At 40.9% G+C, this 13939-nt stretch overlaps 1 protein-coding gene across 9 annotated transcripts in view; it reads right to left on the bottom strand.

Annotated features, from left to right (window-relative positions):
• Positions 1-13939, bottom strand: part of TNRC6C (trinucleotide repeat containing adaptor 6C) — a 40315-nt gene that overhangs the window by 7786 nt on the left and 18590 nt on the right. For 4 of the 9 annotated variants that reach the window (XM_086473877.1, XM_086473876.1, XM_086473879.1 and 1 more), the window contains 9 exons: positions 11736-11909; positions 10321-10467; positions 9737-9859; positions 8267-8350; positions 7712-7943; positions 5706-5873; positions 4384-4575; positions 4096-4239; positions 1151-1267 (listed from right to left, as the gene is read on the bottom strand). In XM_086473877.1, the coding sequence (XP_086330003.1) occupies positions 1151-1267; positions 4096-4239; positions 4384-4575; positions 5706-5873; positions 7712-7943; positions 8267-8350; positions 9737-9859; positions 10321-10467; positions 11736-11909 (1381 nt within the window). The remainder of the gene's footprint in view (positions 1-1150; positions 1268-4095; positions 4240-4383; positions 4576-5705; positions 5874-7711; positions 7944-8266; positions 8351-9736; positions 9860-10320; positions 10468-11735; positions 11910-13939) is intronic. The other 5 variants (XM_009961898.2, XM_086473875.1, XM_086473882.1 and 2 more) reach the window with 3 other exon arrangements.

The following is a 13939-nucleotide window of genomic DNA, read 5'->3' as shown; positions in this document are numbered from 1 at the left end:
GAAAGGGCAACCACTCTCCCATCCTCTTGCAAACTGTAGCAACAAAAATAACTTGACAATGATGATGAAGACATTAACAAGGGTAAAATGGTGGGGGGAAAGGGAGAAAGTCTGAGTTTTAGAACTCAGAGCAGCTCAGCCTGCGATGTAGCACATGATACATGCACATTACCACAGATTAGAGGTTGCTATGTCACTACTTCTCATGGGGTTAACAGAAAGATTAGATGACACTGCAAAAAAAATAAAAAGCAAATAAAGCAGAAATGCATGGCAGATAGAAGAAAAGCAAGCTACTCCTGTCTTTTCCTTTCATTGGAGTAAAACATTTCAAACAAACCCCTTTTATTTTGCATTCTACAGTATGACCTGGAGGTTGCAGCTTCATTTATTCCAAGTAGAGGAAGTTTTCATTGATTAGATATGAAAATGCTAATACAATCCATGGTTTTCATTGATTAGACATGAAAATGCTAATACAATCCATACAGCAGCCCCAACACATTTTTATAATGGGATGAATTGGATATTCAGGTAGCCAGTTCGCAAGCAAAGTTTCCATGATTTCCAGAGAGACACTCCAGAACTTATAGCTCGTTAAAAAGAATGAGGAGAAAATTATTTAGACCATCAGGCATATAGGGGAGCATCAGGCTTTACATTGACTATTAAAAGACATTTAAGAGCCCCAAACCCAACCCCTCCACAGCCATGCAGAGTACCTCTCCTTGAGGTTCTCCTAAACTTTTTTCTGAGCTGAAGATAATTCACTTTTAATGAGTTTATTAACAAAAATTTCTTATCAGCTCTTACTGGAAGGGTCTGGCTGGGGTGTTTCCACTGAGCTCCCCGACAACAGAATATTCCTCCTCAAAGTTGCACTGGAAATAGTCATTAAGAGATCTTGATGCCAATACAGTGACAGCACGTGGCACCAAGTGGAATAAATACATTTTTCCTTAGCACAATTCCAGGCATGCCATCCAACACTCACCACTGAAGAGCTGCCAGGAGAGCTGCCTACCTAACACAGGACTAAAAGATACGCTTCTGTCTATAGCAGCACTACTGTAGTAACTGGGAAACCACTTTCCAGGGCCTTTTCTCAGAATGCAGAAGGACGTGAAAGTAGGAAGGCCATTTTTCGTACCTGCAATGCTAGGTGCGGATGCAATGCTGCTGAAAGAGCTACTGTAGCCGGAGGCACTAAGCGGCCAGGCACTCGATGAAGGCAGCGTGGCATTCTGAGATGATGTTGGGGATGACCCTGCAGAACCAGCAGAGAAGCGACTAAGAAAGATGGGCATAATGATGTTTGGTATGACACAAGCAAATCTATTATGTGCAAATACAAACCATGCAAGGCATTTTCCTTAATCAGCCTGGTCTCTGAAGTCTAGGAATGAAATGTTATAGAAAGCATGATAAAGTGAAGCAGAAGTCTTTAGTAGAAAAGAAAAGACAGCTGACACAGTAGCCAACGTACTAGCACCTGTGCAAAAGACAAATCTTGCACTTCCTTCAAGATACATGACTCAAAAAATCAGTGTTAAACTGTTTAGTCTTAAGGAACAGGCTTCATTTATAAAGGTGCTCTGCCGTCTGACTGAAGCAATGGCAACTGTAGATGAGCATAGATGTGTATGATAAACTAACCTCTTACCATGGGTGATTTGTCCTAAATTACTCAAGTTAAGCACTTCTCCTACATCCTGATGCCCACAAACATCTTTAGATTTTTGCAGACTTTCAGTAAAGCAAGGATATATTTTAGCAATCTTTTCTCAAACTGATCAACATTAAATGAAACAGCCTGAAACCATCTTGGCAAATCATTTACGATCTGAGGAGCTATCTAAGCATACGTACAATTTAATTTCCTTACTGGCAGCAAATGAAAGAAACTGAACATAAAATAAAATATCTTCATTACAAAGACCAGAAGAGCTGGACGTATTCTCTCTAGCCACCAACAAAACTTAAGCGTGTATCCTAGGTGACTTATCATTCCTGACATACAGATGGATTGTGATACTGAAACACCTTTAACTGACCAATAAAAATAGGTGAGTTCTTTGGGAAAGAGCACTGTACTGAGGTAGAAAGGAGTAAAAGGACGATCTCATCCCTTACAGCTCAATAAAAAACACAGGCTATATTTTCAACTGGACCAGCAGCCAACCAAAGTTTACCTTATCCAGAATCACTGTGCTCCAAAGGACACCAATACAGACATCGGTCTCTAGCAAATTAACTCTCTATCAAGGCTTTCTCCGGAAATAATCTATTCCCCAGGCAGGAGTGAGGGAATTGTATCAGATTCGAAGGCCCATATGCCCACAGAGCTGAAGCTGTTCCTGATTCCATGTGACTAAGATTTTCAGCTCATAGTAGCTAATCCTACAAAGCTTCAGTAGCCAACAGGGTAAACCAAAAATCAACCCAAAAGCTTAAGTTTTGTCTAAGTGTACAGTGCAAGGAGGGTACACACCACAGTCTAGCCCTCTAAATGGAGATCAGCTCTGTGTGTACTTCAAGCTGCAGCATTTGAAGACGGCGTCTTCCTGGCAGCATGTCGTGAGAGCCCCAATGGAGGGGTACTGACAATAACAGGTAATTTTACCTAGAGGCAAACACCTAGGTTATACAAGCATAAAGAAATAGATTCAGCAACTACATTTTTTTATTAAAAGTGTGTTATTAACAAGCTAAAAAGTTAATGAGGAAAGGAAGTGTACATGGACCCCAACCATCACTGCTTTTCAGAAGGTCTTGTCCCTCGAGGGCATGTTTACTTCTGCACAGATCATCCATACTGACCCAATCTAAGCAGTGTAATTATTTCTTTGTTCCACAGACAGATTATACACCACAGAGCTCATGTATCCTTAACTTCTATAAAGAAGGGAGACCTGTAGCAGGTATCACCAAAGCTGCAGGTACAGCTCTGCAGGGCTAGGCTTTTGGCCTAGAGGCACTATTTCTTGCGTGCGCCATATCTGAACTGCGACTGACTTATGTCTTTATACTCTTTTTTTTAATAACTTCAAACCATCCAGGTTGCCTGCCCCTTGAAGTACATTTGGGTCATGAAAAGTTAATTCAACATTACTCAGGCACACAAACAGCTTGTGTTTCAGCTTAAATAAAGATTTCTTTCTGAAAAGAAAAGACAACTGAAATCATTCAAGGCGATGAAAACCCCTGCCTCCTTTCCCTCATGGTTCACATCTTTTCGTCCAAGTTCACAAGCCCAGAGCTGGAAACCCTTTTCAAGGATAGTTCTGATTTGCAACCTACGCAGATACCACAGATTGAACTACTAGAACACAATCCACATTTTTAATCCTTGACAACCTGATTATACTATTCCTGTGCATATTAAGAGTGCCCTAATAGAGTGCAGAGAACTTGCCTATTTTGGCACGCCGGTCACAATTAAATGAAGTCACCTTTCCCTTGATCCACTTCCAGTACATCTAGTTAACAAGCAGCACAGTCCCAATGGTTTATCGTTTTATTGTTTTAGAGAATACCCTTTTCATTCTGCAGTAAGCACTGCCAAGAAAAAAGGAATGGAAATGGCACTGGGAAATACTAGTTTACTAGTCAATTCCCTATTTTTTTATTTTATTTGATGGTTTTGGGGATAAGCTAGCTCTACTTTATTTTGCTGATTGATATTCTAACAAAGCTACAATTAATTAGTGGGACAGAAGCCCAGCAGCAACTGTGGAAGTTTTGTATCGTGTCTTCTGAGTATTTCACAAAGTGTATGTAAGAGGTTGGTCAGTATGGAGAGCAAATCCTTGTTCAAAACAAAGTATTACAGGTTACAAAAACTTCCAGCAATCCCAAAAGTTTATATTGCATCTCACAGCCTTTTCCAACATAAAAATATTTACATTCCCATGGAAAACCAGAAACTTCTTAGTCCCATAAAGTATTTCTGGATTTTCAGTGTAAGTTCAGAGCAGAAGCATTATTAGATTAGGATTACCTGCAAAAACATACTACATCCACAATATCTGAAGTCAATTTCCTCGGAAAGAAAAAAAAAATAAACACAGATGTGAAAGTAATTCGTGTGTTTACCTCCACTCTTGAGAAGATAGCGATTAACATCCTGTATCGTGGTGTTTATGGTAGGCCCAGTTGGAACACTTCCAGGAGTGACATCGGGGTCATTTTCAGGATCAATATTCTGCAGTCCTTTCCATGGCACTCCCGGATGAAACTCTGTTTCAAAGATAATAAAAAGAAGAGCACGTAAAGTCACAGTTCTCAAGTTCCTGCGTATCAGAAGGCATGAGGATTTAATAAATAAAACAACAACAGGTTTTAAGGACAACAGTTTAACACAAATGCTTTGTGTTTCGTTACCTGGTGGCCAGTTTATGCTGGAGCCATTGGAAATTTTATCACTATCGGTTTTGGCACGTGACCAGCTGTGAGGAACAGCTACGGGTGGACTGGCGGGCGAGTCACTGTTTTGAATCAGATCATACCGGCCATAAGAGTCATCAATGGAGGACTTGCCCGGAGGACCAATACTTAAACCTCCAGGTATAGCACCTGTAATGAACGAAATTGAAAGGCTTTCTTTAGGAGTGGGACTAATTTGGGGTATGGAATTTCATCAGTCCCTATATTTTGTTATTATTTACCTTTTTCCTTTCTGTACTACAAGGATAAAAAAGAAAATGAAAATACAAACACAGTAAGCAAGGCTTAACAGCCTCTGAAGGCTTACTAGGAATTGCAGCTGTGAGATACACCGCTGGTACAGTCTCGACACTCAAGTTAAGGACATTCATGTTACATTACTGCCAAAAAGAGATTAAGTAATTCAAATAATTACACTGATGGTAAAAGGAACTTCCTGAGACAGCATAATAAGGAGTACCACTGTAGGCAAGCCCTCTTCTCATCCTTCTCTAGGTATTCCTTGCTGACGGGATGGAAGATTTGAAATGGCCATCCTCACGTTCCCACAAACTTAACAACAATTCGGCATAAGCAGTACAGCTACTTGGAGAATAAACAACTATTGTAGAAGAAACAGTTCATGCTGCTCATAATAAAATCCAGGATACAATACAGTTAACAGAGCACCATGTTCTACCAGACGAAACTTGGTACAGGAAATAAAGGAATTAAACGACTCAGGATACTGGAGGCGTTAGGGATAAAGGTGTTCAAACAGATTAGCAATCACTTCTGGAAAAATATGAAGTTTGTGCTCCTAACTCCCAGGGTGGATAATTAGGTAATCCATCAGGACTTTGTACGGGACGGGCTGTGAGCGGTTGATGATACTGGAAAAATTGACGGAGAAAGCCAACGTAAAGTTCCTTTGGATTGAAGGTATGCAGATCTGGAGTAAGGGGAAACTTGTGGGGCTTGTTTTGCCAACACTAATGGCTTATTTTACTTGAACTCCATGTTCTGAGCAACAAAATTCAGTAAATGAAAAAACCCCGCATTCCTACATTGCATGTAGGATGTGATAGCTGCAAGCACTTCAATGCATTGCTGAATGTGACTGCAGACATCATCTTAAAAATACCACAGTCTCAAAGGGCGCTCGGCACCAACCATTTATGAGCACTTACCGAAAACAGTAACACGAGAAAAAAAAATTACAATTACAATATGACTCAAGTCTCAAAAAGCCAGACTGACAGAGACTAAATGCGACATACCGTGCTTGCTGGAGTTCTGGTCAAGCGAAGAAGCAGCACTAGACAGATTATCCATTGAGTTGGGGTGTGTCCACTGAGGAAGGCGAGACTGGGACTGAGAAGTGTCCTTCACTGACAAACCACCAGTAATGTCCATGTTATTTACATTCATGTTCGGGTTCAGTCCAGCTAAGGGGAAATAGGCCATTAGATACCCCTAACACCCTGCAGGATCAAAAGGTGTGTTTAAAAATACAGCTAAAGAAATTATTAAACAGGCTGCCCAGAGCAGCTGTGGCTGCCCCCTCCCTGGCAGTGCTCAAGGCCGGGCTGGATGGGGCTGGGAGCAACCTGGTCTGGTGGGAGGTGTCCCTGCCCACGGCAGGGGGTGGGAACTGGGTGATCTTCAAGGTCCCGTCCAACCCAAACCACCCTACGATTCTATGACTTTCAGACATCTGTACGTAGGTGTAGTAATTTACTACACACATTTCCAGCCTGCTGTCAAGAACTTTTGCTTTTATGAGAACACCAATACAACTCCCATGAATTCAGAAAATGTTAAAACTTTGCTAAAAGGAAAAAAGAAAAAAGATGTTAATATTTTAAAGTTGTCAGTATTTCTACTGGCAGTATCTTCACTTGTCTCAGAAAAGGCATTCTGGAAGAATGCAATGGTATGCTATGTTTAAACCAGTGAAGAATTTGCAGCATTCCACTGAAAAGCCACATCTCACCAGCACACCCCCATGATGTCTGCCATTTTATTTTGTTAATAACATTGTAAAAATCCCAAACAAAGCGACTAATTTAAAGGTCATACAAACAGCTGCTATTCATCAGAGCAGGTACTGTGTTATTTGGGCATACCTTTTGCATACACAGAACAAAACCACTCAGACTACATTTAAGGAATAATTTTTACATGCTTCTGTGACACGAATCTGGGTCCTCTTTCATAAATAATCCTGAATGTTAGCAGATCACAGGAAGCTGAGATATGGTAAGAACCTCTTAGGCCTTTAATTCATAAATTCTTTTGCCTTCTGATGCTCTCTGCTATAACAGCTCACCATTGCAGTCAGAATTACCTTCTTAACTGCTGCACGGTAGATAAAGCTTGGCAATGCTATTGTACACAGCATAAAGAGAGTCACAAAGAGATTAAATTAATTCCTTTATGTCATAAATGTAGTCTGTGGCATACATCAAATCACAGAAAACAGGTCTGAAAGGTTGTTTTGTTCACCCTGTCTTAAGACTGAATTGATTATTTTGACATCAATCATATTTGACAGATCTGTATCTAACCTACCACAGAATGACCGGTGAACTTCCCAGATTATTTATTCCAGTACTCTACCTGCCTAAAGCAAATAAGCGGTCCCTAATGTTTAACTAGATCTCCTTTTATGCAACAGAAGCTCACTACCTCTTGCATTAGCCACATGCAAGAAAACTTCTTTGAAGCTGTCTTTTACATTTTTGAAGACTCCTGCATGTCACTTAAGTCTTCTCTTTAGACTAAAGTGAGCAGAGGATTTCATTTTTTCCTTAGCAATCATGTTTTTGAAACATCTAATCACCTGCACAACACACTCGCTGCATTCCTTTAAACTGACCCGTACCTTTCTTGAAATAGATTGACCAAAATTGATGCCTTACCAGCGTTGCTTAGGGTAGAAAGACGACTTTGTGTGACTTCCAGGTGATATTCCTGCTTATCAATATGACGTTTGTGTATTTTACAACATGCCGCTGTCAATTTGTATTTGGTTCATAAATAGCACCATGTGCAGACAGTTAACAGGCAGAGCACAGGTGAACAGATACAGCCCACCTGAACACCTACCAGACAGGCACGTAGTGCCATGATTTTGTTCTGGCATTTCCACGTTATTTAATAAAGATATCTTTTGTGTTTCTGTATTTGTTATACTGTGGAGCAAACTATTTAGATGCTGAAATAACAGAATATACTCCCCCTGTCTTTTTCATACAGACCTTCTTTAGTGAAGGACACTTACCAAGAGGGTAAGGAGCAAAGGTGTTCGGTGAAGACTGTTGCTCTTTGGTCTGCAGGTCAGGTAGGCCGGGAGCCTGGGGATGGGGTGAAAAGCTATCCATGGCTGATTTGCCTGCAGAGGGGTGCAAAGATAGATGTGGAGGGGGAGGCTGCTGCTTCATAAGCAGGGCCTGGGCCAGCTGGCGCTGGTGCTGCTGGATCTGCTGCTGCATGTTATTGATTGTACGTGCAACCTGGCAAGAAAAAGAATCGATAAATACTCAATTGAACAAAAAGATACTAGATTTCTTGTGCCTTTCTCTACAGTGAAATAACACAATCGATCTCTTTACAAATAAAAAGTGACTGCATTAAGGGTCGAAGAGCTTTCCTCCAACAGCTGAACGCTGTGAAATAGCCTTATGACTCCTACACTCTTTCCTTTTCAATACTGAAGCCACGCACAGTATTATTGTTTCCGAGGACGCTTTAGCTGCTTTGCTATAACGTAGTACAATCTCTTTAAGCTATTGAAACCGAACTCTAACGGAGAGATGGAACTGGCAGGCAAACCTACTTGCTGCTCCTGTTGTCTCATGGGTCCGGAAACATTACGCTGAGCCTGTAACATCTGCTGCTGGATTTGTAAACGTTGGTACGCCTACAAGACAGAAACAAGAGGTCAGAGGTTCCAACATATACAATAAGCCCAACAAGCTTGCCTGAACTGCTCTGGTACATTATAAACCAGAAAAGACAGAAGCATGGGAGTTTTCTGAAAACAGGCAATGAGGCAAAAGCAAGAATCTTGTTACACATGTATTTCATCATAAATTTTATAATAAAATACAAATTTGTTTTAAGTCCAGTGTTTGCTGGGTTTCTTTTTAAACCAAACACATCAATAAAAAACCTGATGAGTAAGTTTGTGAGCAGTAAGTGGTCATTAAGACAGGAACCTATTTTTTTCCTGAAAACATTGAAACACAAAGCAGAGATTTAAGTAGAAGTTTATAGTATTATACAAACAGGACAAATACCAATAGTTATTTCTTGTTTGGCCAGTCTGAGTTCTGACACACTTTGTATTTAATCAGTTGGGCTGCTTTATTCCAGAAATATTCCACAATTTTCATGTTGTTAATCTGTCGGTAATTTTTTTTGCCCCCAAGCTGTTTCCCTGAAACACGTGAATTAAAAACCCGAAGGAGTTCTGTACAGATATTTTTCAAGTACCTGGGTACTGTACAATTATTACTATGGCATGAGATCAATGTCGTGCTCCTCAAAACTAGGAAACGTAACCAGAAATTAATAATAGTATCAAACACTGTTACTAACAAAGAGTTTGATGAGCACATTGAGATCAGCAACTAAGCTGGTTTGTAACCCTCAGTCTTATGTTTAACCCTAGCAAATACCGACATACTACTAGTAGTATTTCTTTTCAAAATATTCTTAAAATACAATTAAATATTTTCATACAGACACAACATCCATACGTGTGAAGCTTGCAAATACAGCAAAGGTACACAGCTTTTCAAAAACAAGTAGTTCTTGTCGCAACGTGTTTAATAGACATTCCATTAATTACAGGGAATTTGCCCTACACTTTATCATTAGTGAGGCAACTGAAGGAAGTTCTCCAGGTAACTCGGGTGACCAGCACTAATGAGATTTCTCTCATTACGTCGTGACACAAACCTCCCAGAGGTGGTCAATCAGTTGCGTACCTTGGCACGTAATACACAGATTATTGCCGTTTGAGAAAATACTATGTGTTTCTCATACCAGTGCAAACAGAACTGACTTTTTAGTTCCACTGATCAGCTGTAAAGGATAATTATTCCACAAATGACTATTTATAAATCCTGAGGCAAAAACCATGATTTTGTTTCTTTAAAAAGAAACACTACCAAAGAAATCAGCATCTGATTGTTCTAAAGATCTGTCACGTCCATTTAAAAATTTATTTAGCCATTCTCATATTTTATCTTCATGCTTTCAATTCTGATTTAGAGCTTATTTGCCACATCTTTTAACTTACCAGCTGCAGCTGATAGAGCTGGTTCAACATCGTCATATGCTGAGGATTATTAATTGGCGAGGTTAACTGTGCAGGGCTGAGACCAATGTTTTTTGCTGCAAACTGCAAAAGCTGTGCTTGAACCTAAGAAAGAGCAGTGTATTAAACATTGTACATTTATTTTTAACACTGGCAACTGTTTAAGCTGTTAATAAGAGTCACAAGACTTCAGCTGGAAAATACTACTATTACCAGAAGTAGTACCATGAACTATCAAAAAATTAACAAGAGGCTGTAATACAGATCTCAATAACCATGCTCAACCGCCCATTTATAGAAAAAGAGCTGAGAACAAACTCCTCAGCTCTCCAGAAACACTGCTTTCTTGCAAAAAAAGAACGTGGCCACACAGATAATGTACAGAATATACACGCGAGACCATCTGACCCACGTAACATGCTTACTGGCTAGTAAATAAATTAACACAGACACAGCCAGGCAACAGTAGCTGCAAAGCCCGAGGAGCACGACAGAATGCAAATGGGAGAGGAAACTGTCTCTGGAGGAGTTCCAGGGAAAACTCGTGAGGGGCAGTGTGGTCTAACCTGAGGGGATAGAAACTGAGGCACTTGAGCACGAAGACTAGGCTGGGATGAATTAAGAGGTTGCACTGGCGGTTGCTGCGGCTGTTGCATGGTCCTGGCTTGTGCTGCTCCGCTATTGCCAAACATACCCAGATTGCCACTCGGTATCTACAAAACAAGAAACATGTTGGCATTTAAAGACATCACTCAATGTATAACCTCTAAGTTACCTATTTGTGCAGTCGCAATCCTCAGTGATTATGACACGCATGGATAATGAAACCACTACACACAGGCTGTACTGACAATCAGGTTTAGAATCAGGCATGGCGAAGATCGCCATGTATCCAACGTCCCAAACCTCCAAAACATTGTACAGATGCCTGAACAAAAGGTAGCTGAAGTTGAAGATCGTTTTTATAAGGATGCATAACCCTAGAGGGTCATAAGATGAACAATGAAAAGTACTTGCTAAAAATGTTTGTTTTGTGTAGCAAGGGACAGGAGAATGGAGTCATTAAACTCACAGCACCCCAACCCTTAAATTGGCCAGGCAGTTCTTATACTTAGGCATTTTACAAAGCTACTGATAATGCACATGCTATTAGCGCAGTCTCTGCTTCTGAAAGATATGCTTAATGGGCTGTAAGTGCTGGGCAAGTATTGCCTTTAGAAAACTAACTTTAAAAGAATATACCTAATAAAAGCCACCACAGAATGATACATAGAGTGTTTACTGTGTTTTCTTATCTTTGCTGGAACTTCAATTTATATGGGAAAAACAACGTTTTCAAAATCAACAGTAGTTTACGGCCTCTCTTGTGGTGTCTTGTGGTGTTTATCAATCTTCACCTCCATCTCCTTTCCTTTTCTTTCCTTTTCAGCATATTCAACCCAGGGGCCAAAACATCCCTCCTGCCACAATGCTCTGTTTGACCAGAGGGGCTAGAAGTGCAGTTTCTTTCTTACCGCCTGTCAAAGCTATGAGCTGTCTTGACACTTGCAGCAGGAATAAAAAAGCCCCCATCACTTCTCACCCATCTCATCACTGAATAATTACGCCAGCCAGGAAAGATGAATTAGAGCAATGTCTCTGCCTTACAGTCTGTGACAATTAACAACGCCTCAAAAAAAGAAACCTTTCATCAATCAAGGCAGAGCTATACCAGGGTTCAGTGGTGTAAATCCTTGACACTACAGCCTCTTCTCAATGTATGCATGTAATTAACTGGCTAATTACAACTAAGCTGTTGTTGTATGTCCTATAATGTGAAACGTTTACGCAGCAGGTAGTTTCTCCACTGACGTTTCACACGAACAAAGATGTTGCACGCACTTTCAGTTTAAACCACCGTTTTCCCTGGAGAAGTGATGGGCACTAGCAGCGAGTCCAAAAGAGCTGAAATTCAACTTAGGATCTCCCCTAACAGCCTTACCTGTCTAGAAGAATTCAAGTTTTGCATGCCCAGCCCTGAGGCAATCCCGCCCAGGGTCTGATTAGGGAGTGCACTGTTTGAAAGGGGGAGCTTCAGGCTTGGTGAAGGCAAAAATGGTGAAGTAGTGGGCTCTTCCACTAGGCCGCCATCCTGATTGGAGAAAGAAAGGGTGAGCTGTGCGCGGTGCCCAGGAGCAGACAGCACACAAAATAGCGTCCCATGGAAATATAAAAGGGCATGGATGAATAAAAATATTTAAAAAAAAAAGTATGAATAACAGGGAATGGAAAGTATGGAGTGAAGGGAGAAGAAAGAGAGAAACAGGATTAAGATACTGTTTTTCTTCACTTTCTTACACTTAATCCACAAATGCACAATCACTCTCACCCACCTCTCCAGAAGGAAAGGAGGGATTCTAGCAACTGATCACAGAGCTATCATGCAGCCATCTCCTCCTCCCCCCTGAGATTTTGTCCTCTCTTCTCCACCAGATTGAAAGGCGGAAAGGGAGGAGACCCAGCACATTTCAGGGAAGCCTTCTGCTAGTTTGCTAAAAACTCTCAGCAGTGGACCACAGGCATACAACACTCCACTTTTGCTAACCCTGAACTTGGGAAAGGCCAGATCAGCTTTTTTGATATCAGTCTCCCCTTGGTTCCACACCATAGCTCTGCTCGTAAAAAAAGCATTTTTGTATTAATCCCTTTCGTGAGACACATGAGCCTCTTTTAATATTCACACAGCACTGAGTTATTATTATCCACTATGAAACATTACACTCTAACATACCCAACAAACACAAAAATACTTAAAAACAATAATGATAATGTTGTCTGCTTAGCCTTCCCAGGAAAGCCATTAAGACACTGCCTGAATATCCCCCAGGAGGAGGCAGATTTTAGCAAGACATAAGGAGCCCCCTCTGATAACTGGGCTGTAAGGAACCACGGCTGAACACTGATACGATGCACAGAAGGCAGCCCCCATGGGGGGCAAACAGCAAGTCAGAAAATAAAATAAATCATATAACCCCCAATCAAACAGGTAGATATCTAGCTAGTATTACAGTGGGGTACCGAGTTCTATCTCAAACTGTGCTTTGATGTCTGGGCAGCCTGCGGCAAGCATGATCAAATAACGCTGTGTACAAAGTACAGCTCCAAAAAACAGGCAGAGTGAAAAATCTTTAATTTGCAATGTGCTAGGCTGGTGTTTTTCAGGCAACATATTCATTGCGAAGAAAGGCTTTGTGAGAAGCTACGTTATTTCAACCACTAAATTCAATGCCCAGAAGACTGAGAGATACTGGTAAATCTCCTTTGTAAAAAAAGCAGCCCAGTCTGCTAACCAGATACCCAAACAAATGACCTAACGCAGCAAGCACGCTCGGTAAATTTTACGTCCTAAGTTAATCCTGAAAAATGCATTTTCAACAGCTCTCCTTTGATGCAAAGAAAAAGTTTCTTTACTATCAGGCAAAGTGACACTTGACATGCTATCTGACTATCCTGAGGGGGACACTGACATTTTCTAATGATATCCCCAAGGCCTTTCAGCTCAAGATATTTTACATTCTACTGGACATCAGTCACACTCCACAAACAACTGCAGCTTGCATGACAGTAACAGGTTCAAGGATTTCTCCTTAGATCACAGACATATGTTTACAATTCTACCCTTCCCCCTTTAAAAGTGAAAATAATTTCAAGCTTCGTGCGTGCTCTCTCCTTCAGATGCCATTCTTTCCTATGTGAATAGACCTACTGACCATGAAAGACCAATGCAATCCCTCTCTGCCCCCAAAATTCACTCAAGTCTTGTCTCACTGACATTATTTTTTCTCATTTTGGCAACAGGCAGTGCCAGGGACGGTGGAGGACAAGCCGCACTGGAGACTCAGGCATCTAATTTCCAGAACAGGCGGACTCTTGCTGCAAGGCCACCTTCACAAGCGTGTTCCTTGGCTGAACCGCAGCACACGTCTTTTGTGGCAAGTTTATAACACATTGTTCACATTCACTTTCTTCAATTCTTTTTTAATTTGTACTTGTCATAAGGGGCCAGCTGTGCTGCACAAATCTGTGCTTTGTAAGTGGAACTGAAATCAATTCATTTAACATGAAGTATTTTAGTTTGTCAACATAAAGTACCCATCAGCCATCCTCAACTTAGACTAGGTGATACCTTTACTGCCGACCACAGTT

Source organism: Leptosomus discolor, chromosome 15 (assembly GCF_034619465.1).
Source record: "Leptosomus discolor isolate bLepDis1 chromosome 15, bLepDis1.hap2, whole genome shotgun sequence".
NCBI lineage: Eukaryota > Metazoa > Chordata > Aves > Leptosomiformes > Leptosomidae > Leptosomus > Leptosomus discolor.
This window is presented reverse-complemented; position numbering and strand designations above follow the sequence as displayed.